The sequence below is a fragment of the Ovis canadensis genome, chromosome 7, assembly GCF_042477335.2.
Source record: "Ovis canadensis isolate MfBH-ARS-UI-01 breed Bighorn chromosome 7, ARS-UI_OviCan_v2, whole genome shotgun sequence".
NCBI classification, from domain to species: domain Eukaryota; kingdom Metazoa; phylum Chordata; class Mammalia; order Artiodactyla; family Bovidae; genus Ovis; species Ovis canadensis.
Window position 1 is genome coordinate 57,674,369 of NC_091251.1, and position 19,289 is coordinate 57,693,657.

General features: G+C 48.9%; 1 protein-coding gene across 13 annotated transcripts in view; it reads right to left on the bottom strand.

The window, feature by feature from the left end:
- Positions 1-10,188: 10,188 nt before the first annotated feature.
- TLN2 (talin 2) overlaps positions 10,189-19,289 on the bottom strand; it is a 494,903-nt gene continuing 485,802 nt past the window's right edge. For all 13 annotated transcript variants that reach the window (XM_069596307.1, XM_069596312.1, XM_069596310.1 and 10 more), the window contains 5 exons: positions 18,863-18,988; positions 16,477-16,539; positions 16,203-16,385; positions 13,018-13,143; positions 10,189-11,058 (listed from right to left, as the gene is read on the bottom strand). In XM_069596307.1, the coding sequence (XP_069452408.1) occupies positions 10,930-11,058; positions 13,018-13,143; positions 16,203-16,385; positions 16,477-16,539; positions 18,863-18,988 (627 nt within the window). In that variant the 3' untranslated portion in view covers positions 10,189-10,929. The remainder of the gene's footprint in view (positions 11,059-13,017; positions 13,144-16,202; positions 16,386-16,476; positions 16,540-18,862; positions 18,989-19,289) is intronic.

The following is a 19,289-nucleotide window of genomic DNA, read 5'->3' on the forward strand; positions in this document are numbered from 1 at the left end:
ATAAATCCTTGATGTATGTTGACTCTATATTTATATAAGATTCATGCTTTTTAGCTTTTATTTTACAATTGTATTTTGACACCCTCATTCATGGATACAAGTAGAGACCTCCAATATCAGATCTACCAAGATGCAGTGGTCACGCTGGGCGTTGGAAGAGTCTTCTCTCTGGGTGTATTCACCTACCGAGAAGGCAGAAAACCTTGGGGAAGGTTTGTTTTGAAAACAAAGCTGTTCCAAGAAGTCAATGTTTCCAGGAGCATTCAGGTAGAGCCAGAACCCAAATCCCATGACTCCCAGGCCATATTCTGTCCCCTACACAAAGCCCAGGAGCCAGACACTGAATCTGTGTTATAAACGGCTCAGCCTCCTGCCTGTCTTATTCTCCCTATAACTTTCCTTCCCAAGGAAGCTTCTTTCTCCTGCTGCTACTCCTGCTTCTGTATTTCAACTTGACTTCCACTGGGGGACCAGCGGAAAAAGCCAGAGCCTGAGCAAACACCACCAGGTAGACGATGGCACCACGCAGTCCCAGGTGCAGGAATAGAGGCCGAACTGTCTCGCTCCCTCCCTCTAATTTCCACTCCCCTGGGGTCCTCAGCTCTATGCTTGTGCTTCCAGACAAAATAGTTCAGGATTCCCTTGCCAAATGATGAACAGAAAAAACAAACCCACGCCATACCACATAACCCTGCATACCAGACATTCCTCGGATGGTTTGCTTTGTAGGTGATCGGCCACAGACGGCACCACCTTACCAGTGGCAGATGTCTGAGAGCAGGCATGGAGACTGGGAGTGGAGGAAGTGGAGGACCTGTGCTCCTGGTGCTCATCCCAGAGTCGAGAAATGGGACTGAGACCTCTGCTCTTCACATGCACATCCATTATTACTTCCCATTCTCACTGAGCCAGCCATAAGCTGGAGTCCAGGCATGGCCAACATCACCGTTTAGAGGTGAGTCCCAGGTTAAGAGTCTTTCAAATATTTACTGAAGACCTACCATGAGTCTAGCGCCATATTAGGCTCACAGGAGAGTACCTGATTTAATGCTTGAAAATGGAAGAGATGGGATTTTCTTGGGACACATTCTCAAGATTGCATTTATGTAGGCATGAGGCAAAAAGAAAACTTATTGAATGCCTGCTCTGTGACCAGATGCTTGCTGGCCTTTCCCCACGTGACTGCTGCCTGGGATCGATTACACTGTGTTGGCAACTCAGGCTGGCTTAAATATGGCAGGAATGTATGTGGTTAGGGACTGGGATGTATGAAAGAATTAGTTAGACATGTTGATCAACAATGTCACCAAATACTCAGATTCTTTGATTATCTTTGCCATCCTTGGTGAAGGCTCCATCCCGAGGCTGGTTTTACTTGTGGTCAGAAGAGGCTTCTTGATCCAACACTGATGCGGGGTGGGGAGGCTGATGCCCCAGCAGACACTTCTTCCCAGTTCCTTGGCCAAATCAGGTTTTAGTTCATCAGAGAACCAATCACCATTGGGAGGAATGGTGCTGTCGTGTTGTAAGAAGGGAGAGCCCTTCCGGGGTCTGAGAGTGGGCTCTCATCTAACACTCAAAAATGAACTGTCCAAAGAGACACATGTGCTGACAAAGTAAGAGGCTTTATTGGGAAGGGGTGCCTGGGTGGAGAGCAGCAGGGTAAGGGAACCCAGGAGAACGTCTCTGCCACATGGCCCTTGAGTTTTATGGTAATGGGGTTAGTTTCCGGCTTGTCTCTGGCCAGTTACTATGACTCAGGGTTCTTCCTAGTGGCTGGCGCATCGCTCAGCCAAGATGGATTCCAATGAGAAGGCTTCTGGGAGGTTGGCAGGACAAATAGGCTGGAGTCTTCTTTCTCCTTTTGACCTTTCCTGTATTCTTCCCGTTGGTGGTAGCTTGGTAGTTATGCATTCCTCACCAAGACTTCCCGATGTGACATAACTCATGCATATGAGATAACTCATTACGCCTGGCCAGGGTGGGCAGTTTCAGCCAGTGTTTTCCCCAACGCTTGGACTAATCAGGCCAGCTGTAGACTTGCCGGTCAACTCTCCCAAATTACTGCTGCAGCTCCGCAGGATAAGCAGATGTTGGGAGGTGAAGTGCAGTGTTCAGTCCATATCCCCACAGGCTTGGAAGGAAGTGACTTGCTGAAAGTCACGTCTCTCTTAAGTCCAAAGCATCCCCATGTGCGTTCTTTTCACCTCACCACGCTGCCTTATGAGGCAGGAGAAAGGAAGGAAGAGGGGTTGGAGAGTCAAATTTCAGGTGCCCATCAGCTGCAAGGGGAAACTCTGGGTTTATTAAAGAAACCTCCAGCTCAGCCTTTCCCTTTTTTCCAGATGGCCTCCACATTCCACTGGGATTTGGGCCATGAGCACCATTTTACAGCCATCAGCTCACAGCATCTGAGGTGTTTTCAATATTTTATTAACAACCCCCTACCGACTAGAGCCCATCTTCTGGATTTTTCTGAACAATGGTGTTACCAGGAGGTTTCAGGATATATAGGATCAAGTTGTGCTTCCTTGCAGCTGTCTTAGGAAGGGAATCCCCGGAAAGCAATTTTCTGAGGAATTATTTTAGCAAAAGTGTTGCCCTGTGGCATGGTGGGGCCCCATCAGGGTGTGGGAAGGGAAGGAACAGCTGTGGTGTATGGTGACTGGATTTTTTTTTTTTCCTATTCAAGTTCAAATCCAAGCTGGAGTCCAAGACAGCTGATCCCCAGGTCATAAACACTGGTTGCAAACTGCGGTCTAATGATCACCTGGGCAATCAATCTTCATTGAATTTCTCATGTATCCACAGCTCAGTTTTAGGTGCTGGAAAAGCTACATGTGACAAGATATGATCCCTGCCTGTGACCTAGATGAGGCTGCTGCACAGACGAAATATTACCTAGTAACACTAGACAGAGCACCAGCCACGTGTGCTAAGGGGGCGGGGGCACAAAACAGTAATTCCACTGGGATTTTAGGACAGGGTTTCCCAAGGCATGATCCTTAGAGCATCTGTCTCTCAAAATATACTAGAATAAAAAGTGCTTCAAGGCCAAAAAAAAAAAAAAAAAGCCAACCTGGGGCAAAATCATGTGTCAAATGCTCCTTTTGGAGGTAGCCCACGTATTGGTTGGTCAAAAAGTTTTTGACGTTTTCTGAACGAACTTTTTGGCCAGCCCAATATATGCATTTCTTACAGGCCCCAAGAGAGAATTAAGACATTCGTCTGTCTAAATTTAATACAATGATTCTTACATTTATTCGCCCACAAAATGTCCTCTTGTTTTCCTTAAGGAAAACAGGAATGCTCTATTAGTGTCCCATGGAACCACACTGCCCCCAGTGGTCACAACCTGCCATGACACCTAACAAAGAAGACACAATCTTGGGTGCTGAGGGCTTTCCTCCCTGGAAGCCAGAACAGCCCCAGTGGCAAGAGGGCTTTGGGAGGAGCCATCTAATCTGCAGACAGGGGGCCCTCTAGGATGCAAACCGAGAATGGGCTCCATGGTGCCCAAACATCCCACGCATCAGGTGAGCTCACGGTGAGCTGGCAGACAAAGGGCGAGCATGAAGATTGTGGCCCTGAGGCAGAGTGCAGCCAGCCTGAAGGCTTTGCTGCATCTCTCCTCTGCTTCTCTGTCTTCTCCTTCCTTTCGGATGAAGCTCTGATTTCACAGAGCACACCTCTGCCCCGAATCATCTCCCCAGCTCCCGGCCTCTCTGTGGTACTCTCTCTCCACCTGCTCCTTCCTGCCTGCAAGCCTAGGCCCCCAATGTCCTCCCTGCTCCTGGCAGCTAGCCCCAGCCCACCTGTTTTCCATCAACTGTGGGCCTCCTCTGCTGGCCTCCTCCCTAGCCCGCACTGCTGCTCGTGCCCTGATGCCCCGCACCCTCCCAGCCCTCAGCCCAACAGAAGGCAACTTGCACTATTCTCACTTCCCTTGCAGGAGACTGCATTCTTTAGGAAGGTTTAAGATCTTTGAAGGGTACAACTGTGCCTTTTAGTCTCTTTCCATTTTCATCTTCCCTCACGCCCATGGAGTCCGGTCTGCCTCTTCCTTCCTGCTTCTCCTTGAATGCCCCGACAGTATCGGGGTGCTAGGACCACAGGACTAGGGGCCTGGCTCAGGAGCCTTCTCACCCTGGGCTGCCACAATTACAACATGGCCCGCCTCTCAGAGAACCCAGAAAGAACTTCAACATTCAGTTCTGGCCTTTACTGATCAGGATTCTCTTTCTAAAAAGTAAGTTCTAGAGTCTCTGGAGAGAGAGGCCCAAGCAGACAGGAAGCTCCTAATGATGGCCTATACCCAGGCCTGTGGTTGAGGCCTGTACCCATCCTCTACCCCATACGCCACCCCCCACACACAAGTTGTCAGACCCACTGGGCACTTCTGCCTCCAGGCACTGATGGCTTCTTGCTTTGGGATATTCAAGGAGCAAACTTGCTAGAATCCTGCCCTGCTCAGGGTGGAGAGTGATCAAACAAAAACATGGTTGAATTGCTCTGAACCACAGGGTTACTCTTGAGCACTGGTGGTTTAGACTCAGGAGAGAATTGTGATCTGAGAGAAAAAGACCCTCAAACAGGATTTTTGAGACACAAGGCAAGAGTAGAGCCAAGCCAGGCTTGTGGTAACCTGTACATTAAAAAAGAAAAGCTCCTTAGCCAGGTGCCCATTCAGTTACCCTCATACAGACGCAGACTCACCACAGACTCCTGTGGTCCCTACTGTCCCTGCGAGCCCCACCCTACCTGCCCAGCAGCCCCTCTTGGATGTCCTAGGCTCTACCACATGACATGTGGCTCTCTCTGCTCCAAGGTCTTTCTCTTTCTCTCTGCCTAATTTCCATCCAATCTGCCAGGCTCAGATAGCTTCTCCAACAACTCTTAGCTAAAAATGAGCTTTGGAAACAAACTGGAGTTTCAGCTTCTGCTTGGCCACTGACTAGCTGTGTGATCTTAACAGCTAGTTGGGAGATCCCAGTTCTGTTGGCTGTGTGGCCTTAGGCAAGTTACCTAACCTCTCTGGGCCTCAGTCTTATCTATGTCTGTGTGTGTGCTCAGTCGCGTCTGACTCTTTGTGACCCCATGGACTGTAGCCTGCCAGGCTTCTCTGTCCAAGGGATTTTTCAGGCAAGAACACCCTTATCTATACAATAAGGATGAAACAACGCCTATGCTTTGGGTTTCCCAGGTGCCCCAGTGCTACAGAACCCATCTGGCAATGTAGGAGACAGGTTCGATCCCTGGGTTGGGATCCCCTGGGAAAGGAAATGGTAACCCACTCCAGTATTCCTGCCTGGGAAGTAAACAATAACATGGGTCATGCTTTACGTGTTGTAGTGGGGACTCAAGGGGTAATAAAGGCCCATGCCTGGGCACAAGTACCTCCTGGTACAGTAGTTCAGTGCAGGCCATCTAGAGACAAAACTCCCTCTCACCTCTAAGCAAAGCCTGTCCCGACTCCTGGCATTGGTCCTTCCTGCTATGGGAGCTCCCTGAGAGGCTTGGTGGCTCGGCTCCCATCCTCTTTCCTTGCTCTGAACATCTCTGGCCCAGCAGCTTGGGACTCACTTACTCCCGACTTGCTGACCACGGTCAGGTCATCCCCACACTTGGATTGTGAAGACAATCTCTCTTCTGACGCGCCTGCAGAGCGATTCATCAGCTAACCATCCCAAGTGCTCTGGCCTGAGCAAGGCCCTCCTTGGGCTCCTGGCTGCCTCTCTCTCCGTGCTGCTTGCCCCTAGCCCTGACCACACTGAACCCTTACTTGCCCCCTAAGCAACCAACTCCTCATGAGTCCAGGTCTTTGCATGTGCCCTTCCCATTGCCTAGAATGCTGCCTTCACCTTCTCCCCCAGCTTCTCTGCCCGAGGAACTCCGATTCATCAGGAGTCAGGCCAAATGCCCTCTGTACAAAGGCTGTTCCTATTCAAGGTTCTGCCCTCAGGTTTGTCCTCCCTGGACTGTGACCTTCTCCAGGAATAAGACAGGGGCCCCAGTGTGCTGCACATAGTAGGTGATGGGGCAGTGAGTAATTTTCGATAATCTTCGATTGTAATCAGCCTGATTTAGCTGCAGAGGGTCTGAATTCCCACAGACAGCTTCCAGTCTCATGCCTGCCACTGCCCAGCTTTGCTGAGTTGTCTGTCCCTCTGAAAAACGGCCACAGCACCTTCCCCATTGTTGGTCAGGGCTGAGGGGGCTGCATGTCCAGTGCGGTCCATCCAGGACACCCCACAAACATCAGCCCTCCCCCCCTACTCTTGGACCACACATCTCAGACTTCCCACCTTCCTGTCTCTGGTAGTCAGTCCCACCCCCATTTTTAAGTCAAAGATAGAAAAACATGACTAATGGGCTTAGTGAGTCTAAATCACCATTTTAAGAGGAAAAAGCCTCCTAGTTGTCAGACATAGTGGTGACACTCTCTCTGTCGCTATGGTGATTCTTTGACATCGCCCTTTCAGAGACTAGAAATGCCGCACGGTTTCGCCAAGTCTGGCTCCCCCAAACGAGGACTCTGGCCAAACAACCTGCGTGCCCACTCTCTACAGGAAGGAGGGGTCACAGTCTCTGGAGGCTGCCTTTCTGCCTCGGCTGCTGAAGGTAACATGGTCCTTCCGGGGTCAGGCTCCGAGTCAGGTTCACAGAACATTCACATCAGGGGATGTGTGTGGTCCCGCGGCCTGAACGCCTTGTCTGGGACCCTGCTTCTTTAAGAGGAAGATAATAGCATCTTCTACTTAGGGTCTAGTTCTTGTTGGAATTTCCTCCAGAGTCAACAATGCTGTGTGGGATTCAGTGGTTCCCTGTGGCTTTGCCTCGGTCTCTCCCTCTCTCTCACACACACACACACACACTCAGTCTCTCTCTCCCCTCCTCTAACACAGGTTGGTGATTACAGAGCTAGTGCTCAAAGGGGAGTCTCTCTCACATGATAAAGACACAGTCTCCTCTTCCTCTCTTCCATGTTCCTCCCATTCCCATGAGACTTTCACACGCGTTCAGTCCTTTACAAGTTTATTTCTGGTGAATTAAAAAAAAAAAATTTATGCGACCAGATCAATAAAGACATTACAACCCGGGGCAGAACTCGGCTATCCCACTTCCTTGCAGATTTTTCAGCTTGGAAAGAAGGTAGCCAAGGGAGACCCAGCTGCATGCTTTGTGGAATCAGGAGCTGCTCACACGACTCAGGGACGCCTATGGGGGTGGGAGCGGGGGATCTAAGGAAGGCAAAGCCAAACCTCTTTATAGAGAACTCTCTCTCTTTGTAGTGTTTGTTTCTTCAGTGCACAGACGTTCTGTCACATGCCTGTTCCTAATGCCCATGAACGTAACACTCTGAGCAGGCGCTCAGAAGGATGGAGCAGTCATCTCAGGGACATTTAAACATGGCGCCTGGGGACTCTGTGGGGGAAGATGCCTTCTCCGCCAGAGGCCATCCTGAGGCCAGCACTTGGAGGAGGCTGTGCTGAGGTGGGACTCGAGTTGCTGACAAGCTCTCAGGACCTCTGGGTTTCTGAATTCTACTGCCTCTGAGCCTGAAGTGAATATCCCCCAGTTCCTTGGGCTCCCCTCAAGGCTCTGAGAGACGGCCATCACCTTGGTCAGCAGAGGGCTGCTTCTTCCAGGGGTCTGAGTGCTGAAACATATGGATAGCCTGTGCTGGGAGCAGAGAGCCGTGTCCCTGGGGGCCCAGACAGTGTCCAGAATCTCAGCGCTGGGGGAGATATGGGGGTTCACACCCATGGAGGAAGAAGGCTCGCTCACCACATCACCCTGCTGCCTGGCTCCCGCGTGAGGTTGTGGCTTTGGGAACACGTGTGTGGTAGGGTTCACTCTCCTGGCTGAATTTTGGTCGTAACATTTTGAGAAATATGGAATACACTTTGGTTGTCTGTAAACTCACTAACACCACACCTAGAACGCAAGCAAGGAGAACCGATGAGAAGCCCTAAGGGGCTTTCTGGGATAAAGAGCACAGGGCTCATCACTGAACCATGTAAGTGCTCTGCCGGCGGCCTGGGGGGCTCACAACACCTGACTGAAAGGTGCCTACAACCCCAGGTTCCTGCTGGCACTGATCACCTGGCCTGCACCTGGCCCGATGCCAGCAACTTAAACAAGAGCTGTTTGTTCAGCTGAATTGGCTTGAGCGTTCTTACTCAAAGACTTTTTCTGAAAGGCAGAACCAAGCAAAGCCCAAACTCCCCAATCACCTGGCAGTTCTGAACTCCAGTTCAGGTTCCTTTTTGTGACCTTCAGATCAGTTCAAGGTTTCTGTCAGTTCCTCTCATGGGGCACACACCTATACACCTACTCCCTCTTCACACAGAAAGGCATCTTTATGCTCCAGGCTTGGAACCATTTTTCATCTGAAAACACTCTCGTTAGGTGCTCTGAAATGAAAATTCACACCCGCTCCCCCCAAATTCATATTTCCCTTTGAAGGAAAACCAGAACCCTCCCTCCCTTGCTGCCATCCAGGCACACCTACAGGAGCACCTATTACATCACGCCCGGAGCACAGCCTTTCCCCATTTCATGAAATGAGGAGAGACCAAGCCAGTCACGAGGTGACTCACGTATGTGGTGCAGGGTGGATGGGGGAGGGGCAGATGAAAAATCAGCAACATGCCAGGTGGGGAACCAGCTTCCCCAATGCTCACAGCTGCAGAACATGCCGGATGGAGGATATTCACCCAGGTCCTACAAAATCAACTTTGTTCTGTACCTGTTTTTTGGAGTTGTAAAAAGGGTAGGCCTTCTACCTGGCTTTCTGATATCAAAGGGTTTTCTGATATCAAACTCAGGACGGGTTTTAAACGACTCTGAGGCAGAGACACAGAACTCACTGGCTGGCTCCTGCGATGCCAGGCTGTGACCCAGAACAGCTGGAAGGGAAGGAGCAATCACATAGCCTGGAAGACAAGGGGGTGATGGTGGGGCGTGGTGGGGCTCCCCAGGGGCCTGCTATGTGAGGCCATTAGCACATCTAGATCCTGAGCCTCTGGATCTGATTCCTAAGAGTCTCAGAAAGCATGCTACGCCCACCCGCAAAGGGATTCTTGGAGACAGCCCCTAGTCCACAGGCTAAGAAATGACAGGGTGCAGCCCAGAACAGCAGTGAAGACTTGTGCTGGCCACACTTTAGTAGGGTGAGCCACGAGTTTGTTAGCTTCTCCCATTAGATGGCAGGGCCTGGCCAGCTCCCTCTTCTTTAGGGTTAATTCCTTCATCCCTACCTCTCTACAGACTCTCTCCACTTGCTTCTCATTTATACTGTATTTCTTGTAGCTTCCTCCTTGCCTGGGAAAAAATTCTACGTGGAGCACTTACAAGTCTCTTATAAACAGGAGGAGCCATCCAAAGTTTAATTGCATTTTACAACCATGGCATGGGCCAGGGTCTGTTAAAGCAGGACCACTGGGCAAGGTCTGAAGGTGATACTTTTTGAGAACCAAAGCATCAGCTTTTCCCAGGGTGGAATATTCAAACTATCCTGCGAATGAAATATGAGATGTGAGACCACATGACTGGAGAAATGGAGGATGACTGCTGTCAACAGTTACCAGCTTTTAAAAAACCACGTACCTCCATCACCACTGTCTTCCCCCAGTGAAATTTTTTTCAAAGACACCTGCTACCTGGCATTAGTATCTATCCCACAAGCCATTCATCCTTCACATACTGTCTTGGGATGAGGTTCAAAAAAAGTCTTAAAATGCCCTTCCAAGGAGAGGGCTCTGAAAAGAGAAAGGAGGTGGGGGTGGGAAATATAAGATTCTTGAACTGTGGCCTCCAGAAGACAAACTCTGAAAATATCGTATGTCATCACTTTTAAGATGGGCTAATTAGCAAAACTGTTGTTAAAAATTCGTAATGGTGTTAGAATGCATCTAGGTTTTAGGACTATTATGACATAGAGAAAACATCCATCTTGGGTTAGAGAGTGGGTGGCAGAGTTTTAAACAGGATTCTGAATGCTGACCATTTTGACAGCAGAAAATCTGATACGGGGCCTAGAAGACAGGGTCCCCAAGGAATGGCTTTACTGGAGCTGAACCCTCAGTTTGAATGCCTAAGGTGGGGGCTGTTGTATTGACTGCCACCTGGAGGACCTGGGTTTATGTGAATGAATTTGTATGAACTCAAACAGCCTCTGCAGAGTAAGGAGCCCACACATTTTATTACAGCCCCTGCTCACCGAGCCCTGACAGTCCCCCATGCCTCTGCCCTTTGGATTATGGAGAGAAAAAAAACCGTTCAATTTTCTGGGCCACAGGATACAAGTTGGATCTAGATTGTACAAGGAGCTTACACACTGAGGCAAAAAAGCGTGCAAACAGGAGCAGGTTATGTTCACCCTCTGGGTGAACCAGTGCTAGAGACAGGCAGGAAGGCCTGAGCTGCCCTCCTGGAGTCCACACTGGTTTATGTTTCCGGCTTTTATGAACTGTGTCCAACTCCAATGTCCACCTTCGCCTGAGAGGGAGAAGATCTTTGAGTATCTATGGCGTTAGTGATTTCCCCCGAGCTGCTTTCGTTTTTTCTATTAAGATTTCACAGCAGGCCCAGCAGCAGGCCTAGAGAAGGACCGACAGAAGCACGAGTGTCCGAGGGCGACGTAATACTGCCTTCGTTTTGTAACAGTCCGTGAGCCCGCGCCCCTCTCTCCTGAGATGCGTGAGGTTGGGGGAGGCGGCGGCGGAGCTGTGGGTGGGGCTCACTGTACCGTGAGACATCACGATGATCATGCAGCCGGTGCCCGACGGCACAGCGGAGGGAGCCGGAGCGCCCAGGGCCCGGGCTCGCCCCAGGGGGAGGCGAGCAGTCCCCGGCCTCCCAGGACCACTGTCCATCCAGTTCGCGCGCGGCCGTCCCCTCGGGCGCGCACCCCTGGCTCTGGCCTTATCCTTCGTCCTCCCTCAGCTCGGTGGGTAGGAATTTATACTGTTGTTGGCGGATCTGGGCCAGTTTTTTCCTTGCTTCTTCCAGTTCTCGTTCCTTCTTCAGCATTTCCTCCTGGGCGGCGATGATCTAGAGGGAGAGCAACAAGCTGGAGGGGTGTCAAAGATTCTAGCAAACTGCCCTCCCCTCCATGCTAGCCTCAAGAGCTCCCACAGCCTCTGCTACCACGGCACAGGGCACTGCCCCAGGAGTGTGTATTTTTAGCTCTGGAGACCCACCTCTGGGCCACAGTTCAGGTTTTAAGACTAGTGATCCAAGACAATAAGCTGATTTCTGGCCACGGATTTAGTAACCGACATGGCCTCATCCCTACGATGCACGTGGCTCTGGTGTAAGCACTTTACATGGAGTGTTCCATCACTTCCGTGGTGACATTGTAAAGTGCGGCCTATTGAATGTCTCATTGTTCCAGAGAGAAATGTGAGGCTCAAGAGATGTGGGTCCACTCTCCCAAAGGGCCTCAGCTAGTGGAGTAGGGCCCATCTCAGGTATTCTTGAAGCTAAAGCTGGAGCCCTAAACTACTAGATGGCTTTCATATATTTATTTCAAGCCTCTAAGGTGTGATCTGAAGAATATTAGTTCATAGGTTTCAAGGGGAAAGGGTAAGCCTGTGCTCTAGAAAGCCACATAGATTTCTGAAAAGCAAAGGTCTTTTCAGAGCCTTGCTAGACTAACAAGCATTGTGGTATCTAAGGAAGGAGAACAGAGTTCAGCCACTTCCAGAACTGCTGGATCACAGAACCTTCTTCATGGAATTTCTCATGGAACTACTGTATCGAGAAAAAGACTCCAGTAAAAATGTATCCCGCTGCTGCTGCTGCTGCTAAGTCACTTCAGTCATGTCCAACTCTGTGCGACCCCATAGATGGCAGCTCACCAGGCTCCTCTGTCCTTGGGATTCTCTAGGCAAGAATACTGGAGTGGGTTGCCATTTCCTTCTCCAAAAAATGTATCCTGCTGCTGCTACTGCTAAGTCATGTCAGTCGTGTCCGACTCTGTGTGACCCCATAGACGGCAGCCCACCAGGCTCCTCCGTCCCTGGGATTCTCCAGGCAAGAACACTGGAGTGGGTTGCCATTTCCTTCTCCAATACATGAAAGTGAAAGGGAAGTTGCTCAGTCATGTCCGACTCCTAGTGACCCCATGGACTGCAGCCTACCAGGCTCCTCTGTCCATGGGATTTTCCAGGCAAGAGTACTGGAGTGGGGTGCCATTGCCTTCTTTGAAAAACATATCCTATATATTTCCAAATACCGGAAATCGTTCAGGAAGAGTTAAGAAGGGTGTGGGAATGAGTAAGTTCAGCCATGGAGCCTCAGTGCTCTGGGTGGAAAACCCATCTTGCATGAAGGATTTATATGAAGACACCCAAACTGCAAGCCCAGTTTCCTGACCTTTCCTCCTCACTCCCATGCACAAGAATGCAGGCCTGCGTAAGTCAGATTCCCATCCACTCTTGTAAAACTTCTGGGAGAGGATCATGGTTCATTCTTTCTTTCGTAGGGCCAAAGATCTGGAGTAGCAGCTCCAAATGCAACATTTGAAGATAATATTGCTGTCCTTAAACTCTCTTCTTTCCCTTTTCTTTAAGAGAATCCCTGATTTTTAGGTAGACACACTACTACTCAGAGAAGAATACTGCATTTCCTTGCATCCTTTGCAGCTAGGTTGGCCACGCGACCGAGTGCTGGCCAATGGCATGTGAATTAACTGATGCAGACAACTTCAGAGTCATGCCTGCCCTAACTTTTCATCTTCCTGCTGGCTGGAAACCTGAAGCAGTTATCAAGCCATCTCAGACCAAGTGGCCAAGGGAACATCTCAGGGATGGTGGAGTGATAAGGCAGATGGAACCTGCATCTCAGACACAAAGAAGCTGCCATACTGTCCCTAGACTGCTTACACCCAAGACTGTCTTACCAGGGAGAAATAAACTCCCGTCTTGTTTAAGCCACTGTTATTTTGTGTCTCCGTTATAACTCAGTGCTCCTCTTGGGAGTAAACACTGTCTGGGTTTAATCACAAACCTGAGCAATGCCCCCTACAAACTTTGTTTTCACTACAACATCGTCATCATCAGCTTTGCCAAATGCTGCCTTCTGGGCTGCACGAACAAGGTTGTCTGAGGCTCTTTTCACAGCATTTCCTGCTGCCTGGAGAGGGGACAAGACACACATGATATCATTAAAAACAGTCATTTGGATTCAGCAAGAACAGACATGGAGGCACAGTTCCTGAGACTAGGAATCTGTTTATCATCCAATTATATATAACACAGTTTCTCTCTAGGTAGTATTCATTTGTCTGTCTGTCCACTCATCCGCCCATCCATCCAACTATTTATCCATGCATCCATTGATTGCACTGGATACCATTGCATTGGATATGCATTGCATACCAGCATTGGCACCTACCTAAACTTAGCTCATTCATCAGATTGAGACACACTTCCTGGCTCCCATGGAACATGCAATTCTTATGGGAATTACAGTTACGTGAACACATGATTATAGCACTATGATACATAGGTTAACAGGAGCTTGCTCAGGAGCTGTCTCCTGGGTGAGAAATTCACCTCCTCCTGCCCCATCCAGCTGAGGCATACTTGAGGAACTGGCTCAGAGATCACTTTTTCTGTCTGCCTTGGCCTTACCCACACCCTCCCAAGCACCCCTGGAATGCTCTGTGCTGGCTTATCTGCAGCCCTTACCACACTTGTGGTTGCCTCTATCCCCCATGGACAGTAAGTAACTTGAAGGCAGGAGCTGTGACTTGAATCTTTGCATCCCCAGCACTGGGAGCAGTGGGTACCGGGGCTTGTGCTCACCTAAGGCTTTCTGAGGGAATGAACGGAGAACAACCTACCCCCTGACCCCCAAGGGAGGAATGGAGCCCTGCAGTAACTAGGGCCTTTATAGAAGTGGTTTTAGAGTCACAGCTGGCCTTGGGTTGCAGGCTCAAGGAAGGGGCAGGTGGTAGAGACAGTTACAGAAGGGATGGTCCTCATGCAGCCTAGATCTGCAGCAAGGGTGGACCAGGGGACTTGACCTCTGCCACCTGAGGTCTGGAATTTCCTTTTCATTGTGGTTAAGGTTTTGTTAAATCTCCCATAGTCCTTGCCCAGCCCTCTTAGAGTCAGGAACTTGCACTTGAGGGTAAGCTGTCAGAGTGTTGAAATTTTCTCAAAGTTAACTGGGGACTTCCCTGGTGGTCCAATGGTTAAGACTCCACACTCCCAAAACGTGGGGCCCAGGTTTGATCTCTGGTCAGGCAACTAGATTCCCACATGCTGCAACTAAGACCCAGTATGACCAAATAAATAAATAAATATGAAAATAAAAAGTTAACTGGCTCATCCGGTTGGTGGTCTGAAGTGGCCAAGGGGTTTAAAAAAAGAAAAGTGGCCAAAGGGGATCATGAGGGCTTGCACAAGAAGGGGAGTGTAGCGCAGTCCATTAGCACTAGACAAGCAGTCATCTATGCCTATTCTCAGAATAGCTTTATGAGGTCAGAAATTATTAGTGCACTTTTCCATGTAGAAAGTGAAGTTGAGTAATCTAAGATTCTGCAGCTGATAAACTATAGACCTGGGATTTGAACAGAGGTCTGTGTAGCCCCAGAGAACCACTGGGATATGGTAAGGGACATTGCAGCATACAGTTAAGTCAGAAATGAGGACATAAGAGTGATGCTCGGCTGCACCTCTGTAAATCCTTAGGACTTACAAAATCACTTTCACATTTCTTGATTCTTGTAAGAGCCAGTGCCAGCATCTCTATTCTCATTTTACAAAAGAGGCAACTGAGGCCTGAAACGTTTGAAATGATTTGTATAAGATCATGCACTTAATGCATTGTAGAGGCATTAAGGTCTTGAACCTAGGTATCTGTAGAGGTCTTGAACACAAGTATCTCTTAACTCAGGACATTTTCCAAAGAAGTGTCCCCCAAATCCATAAGTCACACATTCACAAACATGCAGCTCCTGACTTCCCCCCTGGGTTTATGCTGGGAGAAAAATGAAGGAAGGTGAAGGAGAGAGATGGACACAGGAGAACCAAACGACTGCAACGCACTTTACAACTTAGAAAATAACAACGAAAGTCTGGAGTTTCACTGGAATTATTCAAATATTTTGCCAGTTATGATCTTACATAAACATCTTCAGCAACATAAACCATGTGCATTACAACATTTATAACAGTGAACATCTAGAAAACTGGACACAAACATGTCTAATTTTGTAAAAAGAAATTCTGAGATAATTAGTTGATAGAATGTCATGCGATCATTAAAAATGAGACTCATGAAGAATGAACCAGTTAGCATTGCATAGGGCCATTACGAAGACTTTTCTTCAAGGAAAAAAAAAAGTGTAATAAAATGTGAAGTGAAAAATGCAGACTGTCTCTGCTTAGGATGACAACTAGACGAAAGCATTTTGTATAAGATAAAAATAGGACAAGAAAAAACATAACATTGGACACATGAAGATGCTGAGGCTATCTTTTTCATTCCCACATTTCCTTTACTGTGTTTAAAATACTTTTATAATGAAAACAATCAGGAAAACTTAGATCCACTGGGCAGGATTCATGCATCACCCTCATAAGTGTGTTCTTTGAGCTCTGGGAAACCTTAGCAGCATCTCATATAAATTCTTCAGTCCTTTGGCTCTTTTCTTTAGCAAACACTAAATGAGAGCCTCCACTGAAACAGGTACCATCTTAGGGGTGAGAGATGCAAAGATAAAGATCTGGGACCTGCACCCAAGAAGCTCAGTCTCATCAAAGGCAGACATACAGATAAATCTGGTGGTACAGGGTGACAGGAACCATAAGGTTGGTCTGATCAGAGGCTCTGGCAGGGCAGAAAAAGGACTGACTCCCCAAGGCCTAGGAGTCAAGGAGGGCTTCCTAGAAGAGGTGGCTTTGGAGATGAGTCATGAAGGATGAGCAGGAGTTCACCAAGATTGGTCTGGTGGGAGGAGGGCCCCAAGACATGAGACCAGAAGGTACACGTGGAGAACGTCAGTTTGGCGGGGCGGCAGGTATAGGATGCATGCCTCGCATGGCAGGAAATGAGAAACGTGGGACGGAGCTGGCTGATGGAAGGTCCAGTAGGTCATGCCAAGAAAGTTAGACTGCTTACCCTCTGGTGACACTTACCTGCTCCAACAGGAGTATTTTCCCACCAGCATCAGTGACCATTACCTGTAGCCGCCTCATGGCCTCCGAATCCTGATCAGCCTTCACCTTGCAGGCCACAAGCAGCTGAGCCGTGGATGCAGCTACCTGCTTGGCAGATGAGATGAGCTTCTCCTCGCTGGCGTGTCCCTGCACTGAGGCATTGGCTGCCTCGCAGAGACTGCTGGTCGCGGCTGCCACCATCCGGGCCTGGCAACAGTCAACAGAGAAGTGACCCCCAGCCCAAACCTCCCTCAGGGGATCCAAAAAGCCAGTGGGGAAGAAGGAGAGAGTGACTCACGGCAGAAATCAGGCCCTGCGACCACTGTCCATCGTCCGCAGCATTGGCAGGAATAGAACCCACCTAGAGAGGAGCACAGAAGGGGTAAGGAGAGTGGGAAGGTACAGGGTGACTGCACCCCTCACGCCCTACTCATGACCTGGAACTGGACAGAAAAGAGGCTCATCAGACACTCAGCATCTCCCGGGGACCCCTGCCAATGGAACCTTTTCCCACGCGGGACCCTAGCAGCTCCAAGACTGCAGGTCCCGGCCAGTTTCCACCTGGGCCACAAGGTGACTGGAAACGTCCTCAATGGCCTCCATTTAGCCATCAGGTACCACATTTCTGGGAAAATGGCTTAGGAACGATGGATGGGGCTATCTTGACAAGTCTGTTTCCTCTGCTGACCCTTCTCCATTTCTAACACGGGAGCCATGGAGGCCTCTTCATTCAAGAGGTGAGGGAAGTGGAAATCTCTCCTGATTCCTGACTCTGGAAGTCACACTGTGACTTTCTAGCAGATGATGTTAAAAAAGGAGTACATCTCTGTACAATTGAGCACAGTTCCTTGTCTTAAGGAAATACAGACCATTTTGTCAGGGGTGGGGAGAGAAGAAGCTGGAAGTAGGATGGTCTCTGTTTCTATTTAGAAATTATGGCAACAAATAAAATGTTTTCTGACCAGATGTAGAAGGAGCTATGGGAGCAAATCCCTTTACTGGTGGGAGGTGTGTGGAGAGGCAACACATGAGTAGCTAAATTTGAATATGAAACTTGGGCTGTCTTAGCAATTACAGGCATCTCATCAGGGCTTGCTGAAGGTCAGATGAGGCCCCAGGGCTCTGCATATAGTTCCCCCAATCCAGCTGAACCACTGTTGTTGTTGTTCAGTTGCCAAGTCATGTCCAACCCTGAGAACCTCTGTTACCAACTTTTTAAATGCTTGAACATATAAGCTCCTTGGAGGACAAAGCCTTGGCCATACTCGAGTCCAGTTCTCTAGAATCTAGCCCTCTGTCCAGCATGCAGATGAGACTTCATCAAGATGCAGATGAACTGAGCTTCCTAGGTAGGATGTTCTTCTCAATGATCCATACTTGGTCTTTACGTATCAACCAGTTAACAAGTCCTAGGTGAGTAAGGATGGCAGTCTGCTCCCTCAATAGGGGATAAGTGAGAAGGGTAAAGGGACAGATTTATGCTGGCTGGGGAGATGTACATACATCAAATTGGAACACAGTGGTTTGGAAAGAGGAGCCAATGTACATAGGTTGGATTAAGACATGGCTAAGCTTCCCTGGTGGCTCAGTGGTAAAGAATATGTCTGCCAATGCAGGAGAAACGGTTCAGTCCCTGGGTTGGGAAGATCTCCTGGAGGAGGAAATGGCAACCCACTCCAGTATTCTTGCTGAAATAGTTCCATAGACAGAGGAGCCTGGTAGGCTACAGTCCAAGGAGTTGTGAAAGAGTAGTACACGATTTAGTGACTAAACAAGAACAAACAAGCTTATGAGAGGCTTCATGGAGGAAAATGGAAGGCCACTAGCTAAGCCTAGCCATCTCTATTGCAAGTTTTTAGGTCAAGACACAGTCACATCTGTCATCTGTACACTAACAGTAAAGGCCTTTTAATATCAAACAGAAGTGATTGACAGGTATGGTGACCAAATTTCCCCAACCTGTCAGGATTTCTGTGGCGCCTCTATGATTGAAAGTCTTTTCTGCAAGATGTAATCTGGATGGAGTGGTTCCATGCCATATGGGCATAACAGGACACATGGAATATTTTCAACTGAAAGGCCTTCCCACATGCAGGATTAGTCTAATGTACTATTAATCCTCTGGATCACTGAAAAAGAACTAGGCTTTCATGCTAATGCAGATGGAATGGGTGACTGGAGATAAAGCAGGTCGAAGAAATCTCAGCTTTAAAAACAGACCAGTTTTTGACCAAAGGACTCAGGAAAATGCTAACTGCAGAGCTGGATGGCATTCAGCTCAACAGTCCTAAGAAAATGAATGGAGTCACTGGAACTGAACAAGGTATTACAAAGCCCCTGACTACGGTGCTTATATAGCCATCCACCGGGAACATGTGACAGTTTACATCTTTAAATAGACTAATGGACAGCAGGGAAATAAATGAATGTTCAGGCCCTGATGGCTGCCTGGAGTGGGAGCTCTCCTTAACAAGAAGCAGGCGAGAGCCCTGGAACCCAAATCCTTCATTCTGTCTGTCAAGCTGAAGCAGAGTGTGCGGTGCGACGGGCAGAGCGGGGTGGCTCAGTTAGGCACAGGGCGACAGGGCTTCCTTGCTCAGGACACACGCGGCACTGCCTTTCCCTCGGTCTGCAGAGGCTCCAGCAGCCCAACCTTCCTCACGTGGCCAGCGAGGTTTACAAACCTTTCCTTGGGCCACCAGCTCCCTCTGGGCCGCCGAGGCCGATTTGACCAGGGCACTCGTGGCAGCAGCAATGGACTTAGCAGCTTCCAAGATCTGTTCTTCAAAATCCAGGGTCTCGTCCGCTTGCTATAACCAAAAGAAAACAGCATCATACACAATTCATATGCCAAAGGACACTTTCTGCCAAATGACTTACTTCTCGGTCACCTGGCTCTTCAACTGTACATGGCTTCTTATGGACAAACCATACCCAGGGTGGAAAGGCTTAAGCTGGCTGGAGGCCTCTCCATCTGCTGCCTCCCCCCACCCCCTCTCTAAAAGATAAAAATTACCAGCGTTGAGATTCTGTACACATTTAAAATCAGGCCATTTTAAGACAGATGATTTTTCCAGACCAGAGTCTTTAAGAAGACATAAATTCACTGGG